Genomic DNA, 23,178 nt, shown 5'->3' with positions numbered 1-23,178 from the left:
TCTGTTTGTCTGTGATAACAGCAAGCATTTATTACAAAGACAGGTAATTGCACCTTTACTGAATTTCCCCAGCCAATAATCAGTGTTAAATTATCCTTCCAGCAAAGGCTACAGGGATACATGTCTGGGCGAAGGCTTATGTCATCCCGAGGCACATTGGTAATTCTTTGCTTGGAGATCATGTCAAGTATCTTCACGCCCTGAAAGTTTAAACAGAAGAGGACTTTATTCAGTATGACAAACTCCTAACCACCAGAGCCCATACTATTTTGCACAGTGTGACAGTCGTAGCAGTTTATATGGCATAAGTTGGAGGGTACAGACGAAAACACCGACACAAAAAGCTGTTGATATAAAGACCAATCTAACCCAGGAGGTAACAGGAGAAACGGTAAGATTAAAATAAACTAACACTTTACATGTCAAATAAAAAGACATAAAGAATGAATGAGGAGCAGATTAGCAGCTCAAGTCATGAACCAGATTGTTTGGGCTGGTGCTATTACTTGAAGAAACAAAAGCATCCCGTGCACTTCCATAACACTCCTCATAGAGAAACCAAAATTTTCATCTCAGAAAAAAAGATGTGAAGCAACAACTCATTAATATAAATGACGTCAATCTGTACTTCTCTAAAAATGCATTTATACTCTTAGGCTGAAAGGGAAAAACAAGCATATTTAAATGATGTTTGGTTTTACACAGTGTGATTTTTCACTGCCTCCTCAGGAAATATCCCAAACTAGCAGAACAAAAAGTTTAAAGAAAGGAAGATTAAAGTCATTTTAGAAGGAGAGAGAGCACTGAAGAGCTATTAATCAGATTTTTCCATACCATTTAGAAAAGGCAAGCTATAACCTTTCCAGTAGCAAAACAGAGATTAATTCACATTAAGTAATAACTTGCTTCTTCGTGATTTAATAGCAAATGTTGGAAAAAAAAAAAAGAAAAAAAAAACAACAAAGCATTTTAGCAGATATTTTCCTTAAGCTCAGTGAACAGAAAAACAAGTCTTGTGATCACAGAAAAGGGGATGGAAGGAACCTTGAAAGGTCAGCATCCAGGATGCCATTCCATGTTAGAATTTTTCTAGTGACAAAACTGATTTAAAAGATTCCCCTGCCTGTTTCTGTTCCCCCTGACTGCGGGTTTCTGTGTCCCCAGCTGTACCAGTTCAAGTGTCTGTAAGCCAAAGAATCTCAATATGAGGGTCATGGCATAAGCCAAGTTTTGTCTTCCTAACCCTCACCTCCTCTTTTTGTTTGTTCAAATTTAAATTGCAAGAAGCAATAAGTGGTATAGAAGGGAACAGAAATACTCCTACTGGCATCTCTTAGGCTAAAAGTCATCAAACATTAAAATTTTTAAAGAACCCCAACCCAGAAAACAACGACAAAAGCCAACCAATAAACAAAACACACATAAACAAAACAAGAACAAAAGCTACATAACAATTTCTGTATTGCATTTACAGAGGCCAAATCTCTGGGTAATACACAGAAGGATCTCATTCTTTGTGTTTTCTAAGCTTGTTTTATAAAATCTGCAACCTTGCTTGAACTGTTTTTTAATAAATCTGCCTTTAATTAATCTCAGCACTTTGTCTTCCAGGATTATTTTCAAATAAGTGACCCATATCACATCTGTTTTTCTACAAGGCAAGTAAATCCTACACAGGGTAGAGTAACTTACAGTTAAAGTGGCTCTCAAGTCAGCAGGATAGAATCCTCTATAGATAAAGCATGCCACTTGCACTGTCACTGAAAGGACTTCCTGAGTCAATTTCCTATAATAATGGAAACAAATGCCTGTTTCTGGGGGAGTGAGGCATGCTAAGGATTTTGTCCTCAGATGTCTGTCTGTAGAACTTACACTCTTGGTCATGGAGGAAGAGGAGGGCACAGTGGCAGGCATGTTAAGTAAACACTTGAAAACAGAATTAGACCTTGCCAAAATAACCTGAAGCCCATCTCAAAATACCCAATGTCTCACAAGCTCACACGCAGTGTGTAATAAAATTATAATAATAAAAAAAAAACAAAAAGCACAAGAAAATAATAACTGGAGAGAAAGTAAGCAGCAAGGCTATATGTGATTTTCTCTAGGTTGAAAAGGAAAAAAAGGAACAAAAACCATGCTACAGGATGGAGAAAATTTTAAAAAGGTAAAGGGGGAAGGGAAAAGGCCAATAACCAAATATATTAATCTTTTGGAGGGCAAGTGTCATTTCATTTTTCATTGAAAGATAGGCCCTGACCATGGCTTTTTGTCTCTGACAGATGGCTCTCAACATTTTATTAGTATTCTGTGTTCTGATGTGGCACATCATCTCTAGGGATAGCTCTCCTCAACTGTCCTATCTATTCCCTGCAGATTCACCCAGAATATATATTTTAATTGTATGGCTCTGAAAAGAACAAAACCTTTCAGTTATAACCTATCACTATAACAATCAAGCACTTGCTTAAGATGCAGTCACTAAAGGGAAGCAAATAAACAAAAATTCTACTTTTAACAACTTCATACCAAACTGCTTTTTAAAAAGAATAAAAGAACAACAGCTTTAATATATTTTAATAAATGCTTCCTTCAGTAGGGAAAAAAGAAGAAGAAAGAAAATAAACCTTTTCACAAGTACCCACATCACATTTCAAAACAAAAATCTGGAATTTAGACACGATACTTTACTTAAAATCTCTCATTGCTGAGCTTTAAAACACAGACCTTGACCCATCAATTACATATACAGTGTTAGGTGAAATGCAACTCTCAGCATGAAAGCAATGTTTCCCTTTAAAATATGAATTGCTCTCTGAGCAAAAAGGGCCCATTTTCTCTTAAGTCTAGCCTTTTGAGTAGACTAACAGAATGAAGAAATATTACTATCATTTTTTACGTCTGCAACATTAGCAGGACATATTATGTTGTCAGTTCAGTACGAATTTCAAAACTCAGACTTTTGCAGGGGGGAGGACGAAAAGGGGGGGAATATACTTTTAATAAAGATGAGATCACACTGGCATTATTTCTTCAATAGTTTGCTTCACTGAAACATTTCAAGTAACAGTGTAATGCAGAGGTGTTTTTGCTCTTTTAAAAGAGATGACAAACACTTACCATGTTATTGGCCCAAGCAATTAAGTGTCCTCTCCATTTTACATTTCTGATGTTTCCTTCCCCTTCATGTAAAACGGAAGGCTTCCACCTATTCATCCAGCCTCTTTCATAGAGCAGTAACTACAAAGAAGAGCATCAAGAAATATTTCTGTGACACAGTGCTGCACGCAAACAAAGGAAGTGAGCTTTTGTTTCCTTATCTCTTACTCTGCTTGAATTTAATGGCACGGAGAAATACACACCTACCATAAAAGAGAATGTAATCAGATGTTTTCATGAAGTACATTAACAATGAGAGTCTTACATATTATAGAAATCAAGTTACTTTCATAGCAATATTAATCAGCAGCCCTCCTATCAAGCTTCTTCCAAAGAATGGTACGTATGATTATTTCTATTTTAAAGATAAAGCAACGAAGGCATGTGAGAACCTAAGCACTTGTGGCAGCACTTAAGAAAGCTGGAAAGAAACCAGGCTGTCTCACACCTATCCACTGATCAGGTGATAGGCTCTTTCTTCCCTCCAAAAAGCAGAAGACGGTAAGAAAGCATCCCTTATACTTATGAGGTAGTCAAAATGATCAAAGACCTCCAAGCCTACAGCCTTGTGCTCGGCCCTGGGTGGGACCACAAACAGCCTTCAATAGGACTCAAGAAGAGATGCTGCACAATCCCAGACATGCAAACCACGCTGTACAATCAGAACTGCTGAAGGTGTGATTGGGTATACCAGGCTCTGCAAATAAAGAAGGAATTCATCATGTCTAGAAGCACGGAGTATTTTTTTTTTTAATACTTTGTAGAGCAAAGAAAAACACTCCTACATCCCCACAGTTTGACTACTTCCCAGTTTCTGTGTGATTTCAGGTTATTCAGTAACATCATAACATGGAATCACTTAAAGTGATGCAAAGCTCATGGAGGGATAAATAAGGGAGGTACCAATGTGGCCAACTTTCGCCTCAGTACAAACACAGGCAAAACCTGAACCCTGTCTGACAAAGTGCAGGAGGACTACTGAGAAGTGTAAAATTGCAACCTCATGGATCTAATAAGTTACTACTGCTCGTATTTAAGATCCAGATGTACATGCCTGCTATGCAAGGCTTTTCCCTGCCACCCCTATATGCATAAATAAGTGGAATGATAAAACAATATTTGCTTAAAATAACGTATTCTTAAAAGTTTGTGGTTTTTTTCCAAAAGGTAATTACACAGACTGCTTATCTCCCCTAAAGCCACAAGATGGCATCACAATACAAATATTTTCTCCAAAAGTTTAACGTAGTCACTATGCAGGATGTTCCTCAAGCTCTCACACGAAGCACCCTGCTGACATCAAGCTTCTCACCTGAGCACAATAGAGGGCTCTCACTTAGAGCCCTCCTGAAATGACCCAGTGCTTGTCCCACAGCCCACATGAAGTACTCTGCTTCAGAGAGTCTCCATCCATGAAAAGGCCAGGCAACAAAACTCACAGAATATGTTGTTTTATAGCAACTACAGTAAAAACATCTATGCTCATAAGGCTGTGGCATACAGAGGAGTGTGCCTGAGTCATCTGATAGGTAGACATGAATCAGGAGCACTACTCAATTGAAATGAATTAGCTGCTATTAAAAGGTGAGGGTGTTATTTAAATTTTTAGGTGTCCTGCTGATCCAGACCTGGAAACTCCTCCTTTTCTAGTTCATGAGCTCCCAATGAAAAAGAATAGCCACTCAGGTGCTGCTTTCAATACAGTCCAGTAAAAGGACTTACTGGATGTGGCTGCAAAAACTGATGTGGATGATGTGAGGTAAAAGAAGCTGACACTGGTTATTTTACCTGAAGTTCGTTGTGATAATGACTGATCTGTGATTTAAGTTAACCTGCTGCACACAGAATCCAGCTGTTTCATGGAATGATGCTTAGAATGATGTTTTCAAGCTATTTTGTTACTTTTTATGGCTTCTGAACACCATGCTTTTTCATGCCTCTCTACCTAAGTAAAAGCTTAAGAAAATAAATCACCTGTTCTAAGTTGTAAGGAGAAAAGAAAAATGAAATCCTGCTTCAGCCTACTTAACACCTACTTAACTTCCCAAAAGAAGGGCTGTAGAAGACATCAGCTTGATACTTACTTGTAAAAAACAGAAAGTGAAACTGAATCACTGCAGCACCCCAAGCTCCCCATTCCACATCAGGAAGTGCTACAGGTCCAACACTGAAGCTAGCAGACACTCAACAGAACGGCTTCAAAACAAAAATATTTTCATCTCAAAATGTGCTTTACTACTGTATTTGCAATGGAACTGCATACACTTTACTGATACTTAATGTGTTTTATTTATTATTTCTTACAACAATTACACCCAAATACTGAGATACTGAACACACAACTTTTGTGATTTTTAACTGCTATCCACTGAATACTGCTCTCTCAAAATAAGCAGCCTAATTTATTTCTTGGTCCTCCTCTCCATCTTCGTAATGAAATATTTATTACACCAGAAAGCCATTTAAAGCTTCAACAGCAGCTAGACACATAAGAAAAATCCACCATTCCTGAAGGGGTTCCTCCTACTACCTCCTTTCCTTCTTTTGTAGGGGAAAAATATTTTAGGGCTTTATTTCTCATAAATCCCATATTTTGGCAGTCAGCGTTCACAGTACTTATATTTCAACAGCAGACACAAAATCACTTTCTTGCATTCTCTGCAATAGAGTTTATACTTTCCTTTTTTTGATTTGCCCCGGTAAATCTTCCAAGCTCTTTGTTACAATACAGTAGTGCTTAGAATGCACTTCCAGCATCTCTCACATGTACTGCAACATGGTAACATACCTATAACAAAAGAAAACGAACTTTGACTGTAAGGGTTCCCATCCACATTCCTTCACAGGACAATGAAATTTCCTTATAGCTCACTACTAATTATTTTGCAGGACTTCTTAACTGCTTATGCTTGTCTACCGGGTCACTGGGAAAAAAGACCCATTGGAATGTATGAGACGAGGAGTATGCAGGACACTTTTTGCTTTTAAGTTAAAATAGTTCTCTTGGATTAGTGAATACATCTCTCCATATCTTTCACTACCGGGAGATTAAACTCCTCTGAGAGCATAACATTCTATTTGCGGAGTGCATCCACTAAAGAGAATAGTGCTTGAATTTAATGGAGCTTACCACGCAATTAGCATTAACACTAATTGCATGTAATCCCAGCCTTTAAACTGTGCACAGGAATTCTCAGTTCTCTGAATAAAGAGACCAATGACTGCAGCTTTGGTAGTACAATACAGAGACATAATTTAATTTCACCTCTCTTCTCCACACAATTACTTTGTTTCAAAACAGTGTCTTTGCTGTAAAGATCTGGAGGACTTTCACTGATGCCAAAGGCTGAGATTTCAATTTGTAGCTGAAGAGCCACCCCTCCTTTCCCTGTGGCAGCACTGTTGGATTAGTTTCCACATTCAGTGAAGTAATACCAGGAGAAATATTTTCTTTATTTTGTTCTTTGTTTGCCCAGGTGTGAAGATGTACCCACCTGTGGCAATTCTCCATATTTTGGCACCTGTCCTATCAACTCATTTCTCAGCCAGGCCAGATCACAAAAACCTAACATGCTACTGCCATATTTACAACTGATCATCATAGATTTTTATTGTTCTAAGCATAAAAACAACATTTACAGGCACAGCCAAGACTAACATATATCTGAGGGTAACACAGACCAGCATGCCACGTGAAGACATACTGTTTAATCACACATCCCTAGGAAAATACATAGCAAGAATAAAATATCATCACTTCTGTGTGGAGCAGCAATGGACTAAATGAGTTGAGATGAGGAAGAGAATACTGTAAGCCTCAAGTTTTCAGCTGAAGATGGTTTTCAAAACATCATCACCAAATGATGCTACAGAAGGGACTGATGGAGGGCAGTGCAAGTGGAGGGAAACAAAGCATGGAGGCAGCCTACAGTGCTGGAAAAGAAGCAGTGATAGTGGGGAGATGCAGCAGCTACTGCCCTGTAGTCCACGGGCTATAAACTGAAAGAAGAAAAGCTAGAAATTTTGAAGCTTTTCATGCAAACAAATGCCACAGGACTTTTATGAGGCTATACCTTTAATGACTCAGCTGCTAGTTTCCAGCTGTCACCTATTCACAAACAGCTACAGAATTAACACCTTCAAAAGCAAGTTCAGCAGGCTTGCAGGCAGAAGCACAAGCTCTCACACATTCCATGTGTTTAGATCCTCTTTGCTTGCCACCTCAGGCAATGAGAAACAAGTTTTCTACACAGAATTTAGCAAAACACAAAACATGCATGCAGGCCTACAGTCCATTCTCTCTCCACACAAACCAAATTTGTGCATTAAAGCACATGATGAACGTATTTTTTCCTTCTTTATTACGAAAATCAAGCCTCATTTGACCATAACCAAGTAAGCTCCTTATTAAGTAAATAAGAGATGTTAACCTCCCTTTTGAAGTCTAGTCTGTTGAATAATACAGGATACATCCGGGCCCCATACATTACTGCACACAAATGTCAGACCTGCACTGTTGTGGCTAGCTTCCTTGCTGCTACAGCTTGCTTCGTGTTTATGGTAAATTACCCAATGCATGGACAGAAACTGCCATAGTATTTACTCCTTCACTTTAAGCAGACCTTTGACTATTTACTGAGTGACATTTTATAGCTTACAAAGCAATCTGCCTTTCTTGTCTGCCGCTCTTCTGCCCAACATAATGCCAAACAGCTGACTATCTGCTTTCTAAAAATGGACTGTGCTGCAAACAGCATCCTGACAATTTAATAATTTGTCAAAGTAGTCCAACCAGTTATTATGAAGTACATATCATAGGGTTCAGAGGTAAAGGTCACTTACTTACTCATGAAGCAAAGTGCATCTGCTGACACTAAAAAGCAGACAATTAAACAAAAAATCACAGACATTCCCCACCAGGCTTGACTTTTAACATACAAAATACACCACCCTCAACAGCAGTTGCAAAAGAATGCTACTTCTCTTATTGTCTGTGCACTGCTATCCTTTTTCTGTGTACAATGTTGCTCTATTGGGAATGGAAAGGAATTCAGGTTGTCTTGCTTTGTGTCTCAGACAGGAGATGCAGTGGGTCCTGCCCAAGCTTCTAATATTGAAATCATATTTTCAAGTTTTTGAATGGAAGAATTTGCTTCAGGCAACGCTAAGTTCCCTCTGCTTTTGTAACAGACAAAGAAGAGTCTGATATTCAACCATACACTCAGATGCTAATTCTGAGAGGATGAATGGGACAAAACCATTTTTAGATTAATCAGCATTTGAAGAGCAGCTCTTACAATTCATCTTCTCTAGCAACACAAATACAGACCGTATTAAAAATGTGCTTTTAAATATTTCTATCATATATATTTTGTATACACATATGATGTAGCTACAGGTAAATATGTAACTGTTTGCAGTCACAGGGTAAATATTCACTTTTATCTTGGCTCTCTAGCTTAAATTGTGTCGGATTGGATACTCAAATTAATAGTTATCATAAGATACTGAATATCTTCCTCCCATATTGGGTCAGTAGTCGTTTGCTGAGTTGTGCTGGGTCCCCACTACTATGCTACGCTGAAATCCTTACCATGAAAGCTTAATTAGCACAAACTCAGTAGAGTGACTCAATCACTCCAGGTAAATCATCCTCATAGGAACTTTACTATAAAAACCTTCTTGTCTGGTTCCTGAAGTTAATCAAAACATGAAATAGGGACTCTCTTCAATGCCCCTGCCAAGAAAGAAAACTCCAGTTGCCCTGCTCTCCTAAGTTCTCTTTACACAAGAGGTAGTAGCTGATACCTTTACTTTGGAACTGAAATATCCTTCAGTCTTCTCTCTTTGTTGGTTCTGCCTCTTTAACCCTCTGGATATAATGGATACTCAGACTCTGCAATAACCTTCATTTAGGTGATGTACTGGGAAAGATTGGCACTCTAATGGTTAAATAAAGAACACCTTGTTTTCAGCTTTACCACCCTCATTTAGTTGGCTTTTACCCTGTTATTTGTTAAGATTAGACCCTTTTTTAAAAGGTAGAAGGTTATGGCCTTCAATAGTACAGTATTTGTCTTTTCCCTTGCTTTGAAGCTCTACTGTCTGCTCCAGAAAAGAATGCTCTGTTATTTACAATATACAGTATTATTATTTCAGGGTTACCATCATCTGCCAAGCCATCACAACTGTGATGTAGTTAATTGCAGAGATAAAGGAAGGGGAGCAAGGAAAGGCTTTTTTTTTAGTATGGTTACCCATTGCTTCTCTCTGAGATCATGACAACATTTCTATAATACCTGTTTCTTGTTTTTTTTAATGCACAGATAATACAGATAACAATCATTCATTGGGGAAAAAAAATGGGGGTGTGTGAAAAAGCTTTTTCAGCCCCAAAGGAAGGCAATGATAGTATCCCAAGCTTAAAGAAAGTTCCTTAGTTTTAGAAACAAGACCTTTAACAAGCAATTGAAATTAGTTAATTGGTTTGTAATGTAATTTAGAAGAAAAAGAAGCTCTTATAAGACTCCAGCACAGGCCCAGCTAAGCAACTATAAATGGTTATATGCAAAGTGGACTTAAAGTTCCAGCAATCTGTGACAATTTAAGCAGTTACCCCAGGGAGCAGAGCTCTCAAGTCAACTTTAAGTCAGGCTGCACTTCTAAGACACAGCAAATCTCAAAACCACACAGCAGCTCACATCAATTCCTACCATCCACCCATCTCTGGAACTGAGCAGCTGCAATACACATCCCCAAAGCAAATCTCCTGCGCTCTGTTTATTTTGTTGAAGACATTGTAGCTTACCTTGGACATCTGCAAAATGCCCTACAGCAGGCCTTTGAACTAAAGGCATACTTTTTACATGTATTACATTGTTATGAAGAACAGTGTATTTCTCAAAAGAGAGAAAATTAAGGATGTAGTAACTTAGAGCTCCTCACACTCCGTTCACAGAAGCACTACAATTAGGGATCCCATTGAGGCAGATGCTTGGCTATACAATTAATAAATTTAAACAGATCTTAAAGTGCTTTCTTGACATAAGACAAAGCAATATTGAACTTAGGAGGTATGTGCCATTCACACTTTCTGTGTGCATGTGTGGTTTGGCTTCTCTGTTTTGTAAATTGTAAACCAAAATCAGCATGAAATTTATGTTACAAAATCAAGAGCATCTTTCTCGTATCCTGTGACACCAATGTACGTAATAAAACTAGTTTGAGTAAGTGATAAAATTCCTCTCTGGCTTCTTCCAACGATGTTAGCAAACAATGAAAAAAAAAACATGCTCACATCCATATCATCATCATCTCCCGAAGTGACAAATTCACTTGGACCCCACAGCACTTGGACAAAGATTTCACACACTTTACGCTATTTAACTGAATGCAGCTCAGGCAAAGAGTATAGTGTAAGAGTCTTAAGCAAAACTTTTCTCTTAAGGATAAGCAAGGATAGCTGTATTTCCACAGCAGCATCACACCGCAAAGAACTGTCTTCCCAAAGCTCCACCCTCCATGCAGGCAGAGCAGGACAGGCAGTGTGCCTCTTACCAATGCCAGTTATGAAATAGCTGAAGTCATAGAATCATAGAATGGCCTGGGTTGAAAAGGACCACAGTGCTCATCCAGTTCCAACCCCCTGCTATGTGCAGGTCACCAACCAGCAGCCCAGGCTGCCCAGAGCCACATCCAGCCTGGCCTTGAATGCCTGCAGGGATGGGGCATCCACAGCCTCCTTGGGCAACCTGTTCCAGTGCCTCACCACCCTCTGGGTGAAAAACTTCCTCGTAATATCCAAACTAAACCTCCCTTGTCTCACTTTAAAACCATTCCCCCTTGTCCTATCACTATCCACAGCTGCTCTCAAGGAGATCTTCCCCCACTCTGTATAAATACCTGGGATTGCCCCGGCCCAAGTGCAGCGCCTTGCACTTGTCCATGTTGAACCTGCTTAGGTTCTCATGGGCCCACTTCTCCAGCTGGTCCAGGTCCCTATGGGTGGCTTCCCTTCCCTCTACTGTATCAACTGAACCGCTCAGCTTGGTCATGGTATTCTTGCAAAGCCTAAAACATGCAGAGATCTTAGGAGGTAGGAATCTCCTGCCTGAAGAAGCTGTGACAACTAGATAACCTACAGACATCAGGTGAAAGCATAATGAGAAGTGGTTCAAGCTCCTTTCTCTTGGTTCTTGTGGAAGAACTCCCCACTGCCTGCTGACCCTAAGCAGCTCTTCATCTTTATACTTATGAAAGGTATAAGGAGCAGCGATGTTTATCTAGGCTTTTTTCTTTTCAGAAAAAGAAAAATCTTTGATAAATAGGTAGATGGGATTTAACCTTCTGAATCTTCATAGAGCATTTTGTTGCTGTCATTATATAAGCTAATATGCTCCTTTTGGAGGAAAGGAGAAAAGAGGAATGGCTTCTATCACAAGGATAAAAGGTTTTATTTGTTGGTTTTATGTATCAATAAAATCAAATTACAGGTGTCAAGGGACATCTATTTCAATGCTAAATACCTTATGTTAAGATGTCAATTAAAGTTTTCCTGAGGAGGAAAGTTCCTCAGCAAAAAATGAATGCATTAAAAACAAGTATACCGTTCCCCAGAGGACAGAATATAAAACAACCTGTCAAGTAATCAAAGATAACCAAAGAGAATGTGTTAACTTCCTGATGTTTTTTTCTGTTCGGCATCAGGTGATTGCAAGCTCTTTTACCACCTGACGGAGTCCTGTTCTATTAATTCCCTGCCTCTCTCTTTCCACACCACTTTTATCATGACTAAAAAGCTTCACAAACTGGTGGCTGACAAAAGACATACACTGACTATGCGTTATTTTAAGGACAACGCCAGCTCTTACCAGCCTGCAAAAACTGTCAAACATGCACACTACATACAAAAGAAATAAAAAAAACAGGTATTTATTGAAGAATACTCAGCTGCTAATGAAAATTAAGCTGTATGAAGCATGAGGAGTCTGTATTTCTTACATGCTGGTAAGGCTGAGCCAGGGCATTCAGTTTGATGCATCTAAAAGTGAGGATTGTTCATCCTTAATTCATAAGAAAAGGCAAAAGAAAAATTTCATGAATTTAAAAAAACTGTTCCAAATCAAACTTCTCATATTTTAACTGAAAATATGCAACGTGACAAAACATACTTGTTGGACCTGGAAATATCTGTATTCTGAAGGTCAAAATTGTAGCCTGAACCAATAAAATACCATGATGGACACATAAAAATAGCAAACTATCCAGATAGCAGACTTTAATTACACAGATACAAATACTCTATCCACAGATTTCCTGAGCAACTTAAAAAAAAAACAAAAAAACCCCACAAAACCCACAAAGCAAACAACAACAACAACAAAAACCACAAAAATTCTCAAACACCAATGCCAACGTATATTGTAAAAAAGAGCAGTATTAAGGTTTAACATCTGCTCCAAACCATGTAAAAATGAAAACACCTGCACTAGGAAATGCAAATGGCTGTTTTTTTCAGGCTAGAAGGACAGAAGTAGTTTTATTTTGACACTATACTCATTGCAACATGATTTTAACATAACAAGTTGTGTTACTTTTTCCTGAAATGAATGCTAATTAAGAATGTGGTGGAATACAATGTATGAAGAGAAGGAAAAAATAGAGCAATTTTCTTTAGGTGTTATCTATCACAGATACACACTTCCTGAGCGCCTTTTAAAAGTTATTTAAAGGTAGCCTAAGTTAATTTCACTGAGACTGCTTACCTTTTTTCCTCCGGTTACAAACTGCTTGAAGTGGGATCTTACAAAATGAGGATGAACAGCAACAATCTGAGTATTAACAGAGAAGAAAACGTGTATTACAGCTGAAATAAAGAGTTTCAGAGGGCACTGTATCAATTTTTAAACTAGACAACCCTTTGCCAAATATCAAATATTACAGTTGATCTTCTGAAGTAGAGATAAAATCTTTCAGACAAGTTAGTTTGCTTCTCTGTCCTACTGCTTTTGCTTAGAAAAAAAAAGGAAATCCTCCATATTGCAGGGCATGACACTGAGGGTCACAGGCAGAACAATTACTTTTTTGCACAGCAGGTAGCAGAATGAGGACCACGTGGCATCGGACCACCATAAGCATTCCCCCAAGTGAGACTTCCTTGTGACCTTCCCAGAGGACACAACTTGGTGTTGTCACATTGCTTAAACAACCTTTTTACTGTACCTCACAAAGCACTGGCCTCACACTCTGACTGATCAGCTGGGTCTAGTGTGTTGAATCAGAGAGCTGAAAAAGTGCTTTGTCTTACACGTCAAACAGGAGCCAAGTAAGTTGTATTCAAGGTGTGTAAAAACTTAGTATGCTCATTTTTTTCCCCCTCCAAAAGCAGATGCAAACACAGAAGACCCTAAGCAGCAAAATGCAATAATTTGCACACACCATCATTTCTCCTGCAGTAAAAATGTATTCTGATAAAAAAAGCTTAAACCTTCTTATACGTCTTCTAGAGGCATTTCTTTAAAGATCCAGCCAGCTCCACTTATTTTAACCTTATTTCAGAAACTGAGTTCTTTCTTTTACAGATTATATCCGCATCACTACTCATTGCTCTGTCCCAGGATAGGTTTAACAGATATGAATTAGTTGCAAAATATTGACCTCACAGTTAGTAGAACTCTCAGAATTTATATCACAGATCTACAAAGAGAGAAATATGTTGAGACAGGTAACAGCTGAAACAGGACAATTTCTCTTTCACTTTGCCTTTTGTATTTGAAAAATTCAATAATACTTCTTACAAAACCTAGATCAGCTTTCTTCCTACCTAACCAGATCAAAAGCCTTTATATTGAGATAGATAACTATTTTCTTGTGACTTGAATAACATTACAAGGGAGCAGTACTCCTCTCTCATTTAGATTCAGTGTGACCTTACCGTTATTAAAGACAACAACACAATTACTAAAGATTAAAACAAGCACTTACTTTAATGGGACAGTCAAATGTTTCATGAAATTCTTCTGCTGAATACAATCCAAACACTTGCACCTAATTTAAAAATAAAAAAATGTAACAAAGAAATGTATGTAATAACCACTTGACAGTTAAAGGTGAGTGTAAAATGCTAATAAGTAGAAGATTAATGTGAATGTCAACAGCTGTATTATCTTCATATTTAATAATGCAGAGTTAATTGAGATATCTTCAGCTACCATTACAGCTTATCACTAAATATTTTCAGTAGTGCAAAAGTAGTTACTTCAAGTTTTTTTGTTTCCTAAACACAAATGCAGCAAAACAACTTCCTTTCGCTTTAGGCTGATCAAATCTGTTTAACAGATACTGATCTAGGTAAGGTATGAGCAAAATAATAACATTCAGGGGAAGATAAATTAAAAACTCTTCCTTTCTGAGAAGGAACGGGAAGATTTCTTTTTCCCTCCAAGCAATACAGACTTTACATAAGAAAAAAAAAATTGTGACAACAAAGCAAAACGAACACGAAAACCACGTCCCGTGTTCCTTGGCATCCTCTCTTCCTCCCAAGTGCATTCAGTGCTACTTTGTTTTATCCCATGACAACTGGGAATGTCACTCTCTGAAGATTCCTCATCTATGTTGATGTTTCAGTACATTTAATAGTCAGCAGTGGAGTTGTAACCATAGGCCATAAGACAGCTATCCAAATTAATTTATGTGAAGAAGGCTCAACACTTATAAAAAAGTATGTTTCTGCTGGCAAGAGAATTAACAGGTTTTTTGACGTGGTTTCTTCTCTTTATTTACAGAGTCGGTACAGAGGTATGAAGTATAGGAAATACCATTAGACTTCTTAGATGCTATGAGCTCAGGGTTTCCTCTACTCTCTTCTGGTCTCTTGTCTCTTCATGCAATATCCCTTTCCCCTTCCCCTATTCCCACATGAGGCAGAGACATCTGAGTTCTTGCAGAGCCTAGGAGTAAATTAGGGCTGAAGACTGATGGCCACGAATTAGTGATTGATCTACGAATTAGGATTTCCACAAAGAATAGTAAACGGTTTAATTTTACATTACTCTTTTCAGAGGTATGTCAGAAACTGTTGGAACGAGATCACCTCAGCAGGGAGGGAAAAGAGCATGGCAGGGAGCGGATCCACGGGAAGCTGTATTTGATAGCACATCTATCTCAGGAGGCTCCCAGCCAGGCCTACTCAGTCATCCTTACCATCTGGAAGAGAGAATCCCCCCATCATTCTGCTCTACATGCTCAACGACAAGTTGGACTCATTCAGAGATCTAAATACTCTCTTAACTTTGCTATGTCTCAACCATGACTCCTTGTGTTGGGAGTGGTGGGGGGACAGCTACAAAAAAAAAAAAAAAAAAAGCAAAAATACAAATCAAAAACACTAGAGAAAGATCTGCAGAACAAAGCCAGTAAATCCCAGTAATGGGCCACAGAAATAAAGCTTAATGGCTCTATGAAAAGATCAATTCGGCTATCAGAGGACAAAAACCCAGACGGCCAAGAAGACAGAGTGAAAAATTAGAGTTTAGCTAAACTACAAGAGGAACTAAGCTGTCCTCACACTGGCTCAAAGCTTGGCAGTCTCAGTAAAGCAAAAATACCTCACAACCCCTCATCTCCTTTTCAAGCCTGTCTCTGAAACACGTTTTCTAAGCAGCATTATCAGCCCATTACTCATTAGTGAATACACAGACTCTAAAAACACCCTTTAGAAATACTGCCACGTGGAGGTAGCCAGATGCATCGCAAGGCTGTGATTATGTAAGCCAACCAAAGGGCTACATTTGAGTTGGGTCGGACTGTAAGCCTGGAAAACCTTGTGGCTGATGTCTGGAAGATTTTGTTTTCTGGGTTTTTGTTTTCAACACTTGGAGCAGTACATCCAGTGCAACAGGCTAAACAAAATATGGTACAGAGGAAAGAGAAAATATGAGGGAAGAAAGGAGGTGAAAAACAAAACGGTCAAAACAAGTCTAAAATCTCAATGAAAGCAACATTCTCGAGAACAAGAAGAACAACAACTCTCAAATTAAAACCAATTAATCAAAATTAACAGACACTGGCAATTGTGCCTTCAGCATTTTCATAATACTGCATCAAATGTGTCACTAAGATGTTTCTTTAAGAGTTTGAAAACAAAATGGAGCCAGTTAACTAAAGAGGAAAAAACAACTCAGCATAAAATACATGTTATCATGTTTACTCTAGGGACACCATATAACAGTTTATTACTTCTTAATGTCTTTTATTCTTCAGAGAGAAAGTGATTCTTTTGATATTACAAAGCTATATTGGATTTATCTATTTCTACTTTCCATCATCTACTTTTTCTTCATCTTATGTTTTTTAGGCAGCTGGAAAAAAGTATTTCATGAGCACACTATATTTTGCCAGCCCTTTCCATTTTAAATATCCACGATCCACTATTCCAGCACACCCAGATGTAGCTGTTTTTTGCTTCCAAATATGGAAGCAACAGCTAACTTTGAGACAGTCAAAATGCAAGAATGGTCTGCCTGAGCCACTTTTTTTTTTTTTTTTTAAGTGTATAATACAGTACTTCATGAATATTTTTAACGTAATTATTGTTACAGGCAGTAAATATGACACTAACACATGTAAACACGTTTTCAATATACTTTATGCTGTCTTTTATGAAGTTCCAAGCCAATAAAGACACCGATTAGAAATTCCATTCTGCAAGATACAAGGGCTGCTCCAAAAATAATGTCTCCTGTTTTATTACATTGGCCAATGACATTAGAGGCAGATGTTGGTGTTATGGCAGTAGGGGTTATACCTTCCCACCAATATTCTAATCACATTTTGTTGTGCAACAGATGGCAGCAGAAGGGCAGTCTGACAAAATGGCATCTGATATGGAAGTGCATCTGAAGTAAAGATGTGGAACTGAATTCCTCTGCGGAAAACATGACACCCACTGACATCCATCAGTGCTTGCTGAATGTTTACGGAGACCAAATAGCAGATATAAGCACAGTAAGGTGGTGAATGGTGTGTTTTAGCAGGGGGAACAACGATGTGAAAGACAAGCCACATTCCAGACAGCCATGAAGATTTTTATGAATGCAGCATGCAGGTTCTTATTCATTGCTGGTAAAAATGTGTACTTAATGGTGGTGACTATGTTGAAAAACAGCATTTTGTAGCTGAGAATTCGCTCTATCCAACAGCGCTATTGTGCTCACTATATCTGCTGTACTTTCATAATGTGACCTAACCTAGGTGTTAATATTCCTGCAGGGGGATTGGGCTAGGAGATCTTTCAAGGTCCCTTTCAATCCCTGACATTCTGTGATTCTGTGATTTCGTGGAACTAAATAGGAAGCATCACTTTCAGAGTGATCCACATGGGAGAGCTTTACACCCAGGTTATTCAAGGTAGTATACAAGCAGACAAAATTCTAACATAAAAAAAATACATTTTTGCAGATGCAAGTGTATTTCCCCTTCTATTTTTTCCAGCACCATAATTTTCCTTTTGTATTTCAACATCTGGTCATTATTCCCAGACAGTGGACACAACGAAGTAGTGGGTGGTGGCTTTGACTTCTGTTCCTTTCCATGAAGGTGATGACCAGCTGCACAGAGTCCTTTGGCAAGGAACATTTTCAAACAACAAAACTTTCAGTGCAGAAAACCTGCAAGTGACTCATTCACAGCACAGTTGTTGCAAAAATGCAGGTTTTGACATTAAGTATGGATGCTGCCTGACAAGAAGGTCAGAGAATTGCACTCTACTGCTCTGTCCCTCCTCAGTAAACATAGCTAGTCCAGATCTAGTTTGAAAGTGAAAATAAAGGAGTAGTGAAAGAAAATGCAGAACACAGCAGAACAGGTATAAGGAAGAGGTTCTCACCATAAAGCCTTCCTTCAAGAGGACAGATAGTTTCCAACTCCCTCATGTTGGATTCATTCTGATATGGGAAAATGTACTCGCTACATAGTGCAAGAATCATTTGCAGTGGTCCAGAGGACATACCATCACTAATTTGTGTAAGATAAATATTTTAACCTAGCTAGTGCAAATGTTTTTAATTTTCTTTTAACTGATTTAAAAAAAAAAACAAAAAAACAAAAAAAAACACCTGTTTTTTCCCCCCTTTCTTTCCTCTCAAAGATTTCACAATTCCTAGTTATCTATTTGATAACCTTCCAACTATTTGCATAACCATTTAATTTCTTACAGCACACACACTGTGGTAAGAAAAGACATACAGGGCATATAAAATTACACTTTTCTTATAACCAAGAACCTTCAAGTGCTACAGTATCTGGCCAGGAATTTCTGCCATTTTCTTATACAGCAGCACAACATACTTGATATGTTTTCACTTACTCTTTGGGTGGATTCTCTCATAGAGAAACACCATTCTGGATCACTGGCAGTTGTAAAACACTCAGATCTTTCAAGCCTCCATTGTACAATATGGTGAAATAGCAATGCCCCTGGACTTTGAGAATACAAGTGCAATTCATATTGCACTTGTGTTACTCCAATCCTTTGTAAAAGCATTATCAGAGTTAGCTCTAGCATGGGAAACAAAGTTTAGATTGCCTTGTATAGCATCCAGCTTACTGGATCCACAACAGCTATGTCATTAAGTGAAGAGAGATTCATTGTTTAACATAATGGAGTTTTTCCTTTTCAAACAGACACATCACAATAGGAACAATAAATTTCCGAACATTTCTGCCTCAAATGCGTATTTCAAACATTACTGTATTAATTTAAAAAAACTCAACGTTTTTTATTACCGTTAACAATTACTGACCCTTCCCTTACCTTGCAATCTTGTAGACAATTAGGATACTCTTGCTGTGTTTCTCACAGGTTGCAAAATTCTACAACCTACTTTGAGAGGCACTAGTATCCCAATTACTCTGTCAAGATACTGACATTGACATCAAGATATCTCTGAGAAACAATAGGCTTGTATACGTAAACTGGCTCTCTGCCTGTTGCAGAAAAAAGCATTTACTTGCAAGGGAAAAAAAAACCTCAAGCACATACAGTCTAAAGAGGCTGTTTCCCCATTTTGCCTACTGCAAGATCGAATTTTAGTTTGAATTCATCCAACTTATACTAAAAGGGTTGGATCCATTAGGATCATCAACAGTCCTCCTCCGTCCAGATCAACTGTGTAAGAAATGTTCTACTCTGGAACTCAAGTGAATATTGAGAAATGATTTAAATGATTTTTAATGCACTCCATTTGTATATGAACATTATATTCAAAAAAGAAGCTTAAAAACACCCTGTGTGTAAGAATTTTATCATTGCAAACCAACATTACAGAAGACTGCCATCGACTTAAAAACAAAAAAAGACATTCTTATAAGTGGAAAATCAATCACCAAAACCACTAAATGTCACAGCTCTACATTCCAGAGAAGCACTGATAATTGTTAGTTATACACTGCACAAATGAAATATGTCCTCAGTCAAGGAAGTAGGTGCCAGTTTTTTAGGAAACTGTACATATATTGATTTTACATTTATTTAATGTGGCTGTTGTAAGACACTTTATTCTTCTGATAAACTATGATTGCTTATCAAAAGATTCTATAATTCAAGAGAAACATTCATAATGTGTGTGAAAATGAAAACCACCAGCCCACAGAATCCAATTTTGTGGATTTATAGCAGAAAGGCATTAAACTACTGTCTTGCAGGAACAGCAGACTAGTCACTGAAGTATAACTGGCACAGCAGTAATGATTAAGGTGACATGTCCTCCTGCCACAGCTGTTAATCAGCTTAATACCAGTTACATTATTGACATTCTTGTAATTACTTTTCCTATGGCACATTCGTGCAAAATATATTTGACTTTAATTTTGAGTATTCAAAGGTGAGCCCACTTCTCAAGATGGATGGTCAAAGTGGTGCTAAATGTAGTACTTAATTTCACAGGTATCACAATTATCTCCAGTTTAATACCAAGGACTGCCTTTTACCTCATGAGGTACAAAAGTGGGTTAGTCGTACCTTTCCATCTTCTGAACAAACACCCATGTGTTCTCCACTTTCATCCAGACTGATCTGATTTATCTTCACGGGGCTCTAGGAAAGAAAAGAAAAAAAACAACACAGACTTTTAAAGTTAAAGTTACACCAGTAGTCATATGCTTTTATGTCCTCTATATTTGCTGAGATTTATGTATGAGAAGTTGTACGATACTTAATTGTAAAGTCAAAAAACATGGAAGACATCTTTCTCCAACAATGCCCAAACACAGCCTTCTTTCAGGCCTTATGCCTAACCCAGAGACCTGACATTTTTAGCTTCAGATGCCTAGTGTTCTCATGAAGGGTCAGGGTCCCAGAATTGGAGCTTCTGAGTCTGCACACCACAGGTACTCATTAATAACTTCTCCCGCTATCAAAACTCAGCATAAGGCATGCTGACAGAACAGGCATCAGTGCAACTGAAAATTCCAGCTTGGTCTTCCTGCAAACCTTTTCCCTGGCTTTCATTTTTGCTTCTAATAGCGTTTTCAAAAGCTAGTATTAGAAAGTATTGAAGTGCAACATGGGTGTACTCAGACAAATATTGAGAAAAGCCTCAAGACTGCACCAATTTAATAAATTGTCACTTTCCCTATCCCTTTAAGATATTCTTTTAAATTTGTCCTGCAGGGTTATACAGAATACTACTGTTTACTTTAAACATCTGTCCTTAAGTACTGAGGACTGACCTCACATTTGGGTAACACTGTGCATATCCTCTCATGTATCAAACTCCACACTCAAGTACCAAGAACTTCCTTACATACCACGATCCTGATTTCACCCTCTGTAACAAATATCATTTCAAGCATCATTGAAAGATCTTTACCCAAGTCCAACCTTAACAATTCTACGATTCTATAAGTCAGACCCAGATATTGAAGAAAAACTTTCCAAGCTCTTAGAAGATTTTGAACAGATTGCACCACAAAACAAATCACTTGTGGGATCCTGAGAATAATAAAGGAGAAGTCCATCGTACATTTGTGTGAAAATGAACTGTCACTGGAGCAGTACCAGAGTCATGGGATCACATTAAATGTTACAGTGTGTGCCTGAAATATAACAAGTCCTCATGTATGCAATGGCAGTTGGAATTACACCACTATAAAAAGTTACATTAAAACTCAATGTCCCAATGAACAACCTATGAAGGGTAAAACCAAGATCTTCTCACAGCCTTTGGAAAGCTTTTCCCTGTGTATCCTTCACACGCACACACAAAACATAAGTAAGGGAAAGTAAGATTTTCCTCACCTCACACTTGTAAAAAAAGAAAAAACACCAGAAAGAAAAACAACAGCATTTACCCAAATTATATTTTCAATTTCCTTCTTTCTAACCAAGGTTGAACAGCTGTGCCCTGCTTTGCAGCAGATGGCCTGACAAAATGGGAAATGGATGCTGCCAGTCCTGTAGCTTTCCTGCTTCCTTACATGCAGAAGACATCACTCAGCCCCTCACCATGCCACAGAGAGCTGCAACTCTGCAACTAATTACTGCAACTGCTGCCTAACACAACACGGCCTCTTCACCATGAGCTGTCTGCCAAAAAGCTCGCTGCCAAGGAAGTTATCAGAACAACCTCCCTTGATTTATGTTCTCCAGCTGTACTTTCACCCACCACAGGGAAGAAGTGCTGACTTACTGCATTTCAAAACTACAAGAGAGCACAGCCCCAGCTGTGCAAGCAGCTGACACGCATTCCTCCAGACACATTTGGGGTGTCAGCTGAGGAGAATGGCTCAAGCACATCAGTCTGCTGGTGTGGTCAACACCCCCACGACGGCTCTCATTCTCAGGTGCTACATGCACACCTGGCTAACTCCAGGATTCAAGGATGCTGAATAAGACAGGAAATGTCAGTTATCAGGCTTGCTTTCTAGAAGCTTCATAAAAATGACCAGCTCACAATTTCATTCCTGCCTTACCTTGAAAATGCTTTTCTAAATTTCTGGTTTGTTCATCAAGGTGCAAGAGGAGATTATTTTGTCTCTGCCGGAGAGACATAAAAAGTAAAACCCACCCATTACACCCCAGCACATCTCCACTCTCTGCACTACGATAAAACCTCTGTCCCTCTGCAAGGAAGAGTGCAGAAAGTTCAGCAGAGCTCATCAAGTGGCATGGCTTTTGTTCTGAGAAGTATCTGAGTTGCTATTGCCACAACTTTCTCAAAAGTTCTTCTCTTCTTTTCTTGCTCTGCAATTGGAGAGGCAAAAAGTCCATTCTGAATAACATCACCTTGACACAGGGTCATGGGCTAAGTCAGTGTTCAGTCAGCCCCATTCTTCTCATCTCTCCACCACCTAAAGCCTGCCATCAGTGCTTGCATGACAGCAGCAGCAGGTCTAGTAGCACTCCTACATAATGGCAAGAAAGCCCAAGACATAAAGGAAACAAAGCAGACACACCAGAAGAGCAGAGGACTCAGCTGTAATGTCCACATCGTTCCCACTGTGCTGGGGAATGGCTTTGATAAAGCTTGATGCTCAAAAAATGAAATGCAGGAAGTAGGCAAGGTAGACTACATAAGTTATCTTGGCATAAAAGGTGAAGAAGCAGAGCAAGATGACAGACCTTATCTATCACGTTGCTGTTTGGAAGCCACGTAGCACAATCTGGAGATGAAATGTGTGGCTGTGCTCAGGTAACTGAATGGTGCCAGGCAGGGCAAAACTGCTCCAGATATACATGCAGTATACTGTGGGTAGGGGAAAAGAACATCATTGCAGCATGCATTACTTCAGAATTGTTTAGTAGGAATTTGTTAAGTAGAAATTCAGTATGCATGGTATTTCGTGACACTATGTATAACTGGCAACTTCCTACAAGCCTTCTGCACATGCAACACTTTTATCAGTTGTTTCTAACCACCCCTTTCTCCACCTCCTTCCCCAGCACTTTTTCCCTGCTGTCTGCACCGCGCACAAAAGATGTTCAGGAAAGACAAATTCAACTAAAAGCAAAGCTGCTACTTA

General features: G+C 38.6%; 1 protein-coding gene across 2 annotated transcripts in view; it reads right to left on the bottom strand.

The window, feature by feature from the left end:
• VPS41 (VPS41 subunit of HOPS complex) overlaps window positions 1-23,178 on the bottom strand; it is a 107,899-nt gene that overhangs the window by 46,756 nt on the left and 37,965 nt on the right. The window contains exons 5-9 of one of the 2 annotated variants that reach the window (XM_031599405.2): window positions 20,177-20,251; window positions 14,140-14,202; window positions 12,921-12,986; window positions 3,118-3,237; window positions 54-200 (exon numbers count right to left, since the gene is read on the bottom strand). In XM_031599405.2, the coding sequence (XP_031455265.1) occupies window positions 54-200; window positions 3,118-3,237; window positions 12,921-12,986; window positions 14,140-14,202; window positions 20,177-20,251 (471 nt within the window). Of the gene's footprint in view, window positions 1-53; window positions 201-3,117; window positions 3,238-3,706; window positions 3,863-12,920; window positions 12,987-14,139; window positions 14,203-20,176; window positions 20,252-23,178 lie in introns of those variants that run through there. The other variant, XM_090142228.1, reaches the window with a different exon arrangement.

This window comes from Phasianus colchicus, chromosome 6, assembly GCF_987193195.1.
Source record: "Phasianus colchicus chromosome 6, bPhaCol1.hap1.1, whole genome shotgun sequence".
NCBI classification, from domain to species: domain Eukaryota; kingdom Metazoa; phylum Chordata; class Aves; order Galliformes; family Phasianidae; genus Phasianus; species Phasianus colchicus.
This window is presented reverse-complemented; position numbering and strand designations above follow the sequence as displayed.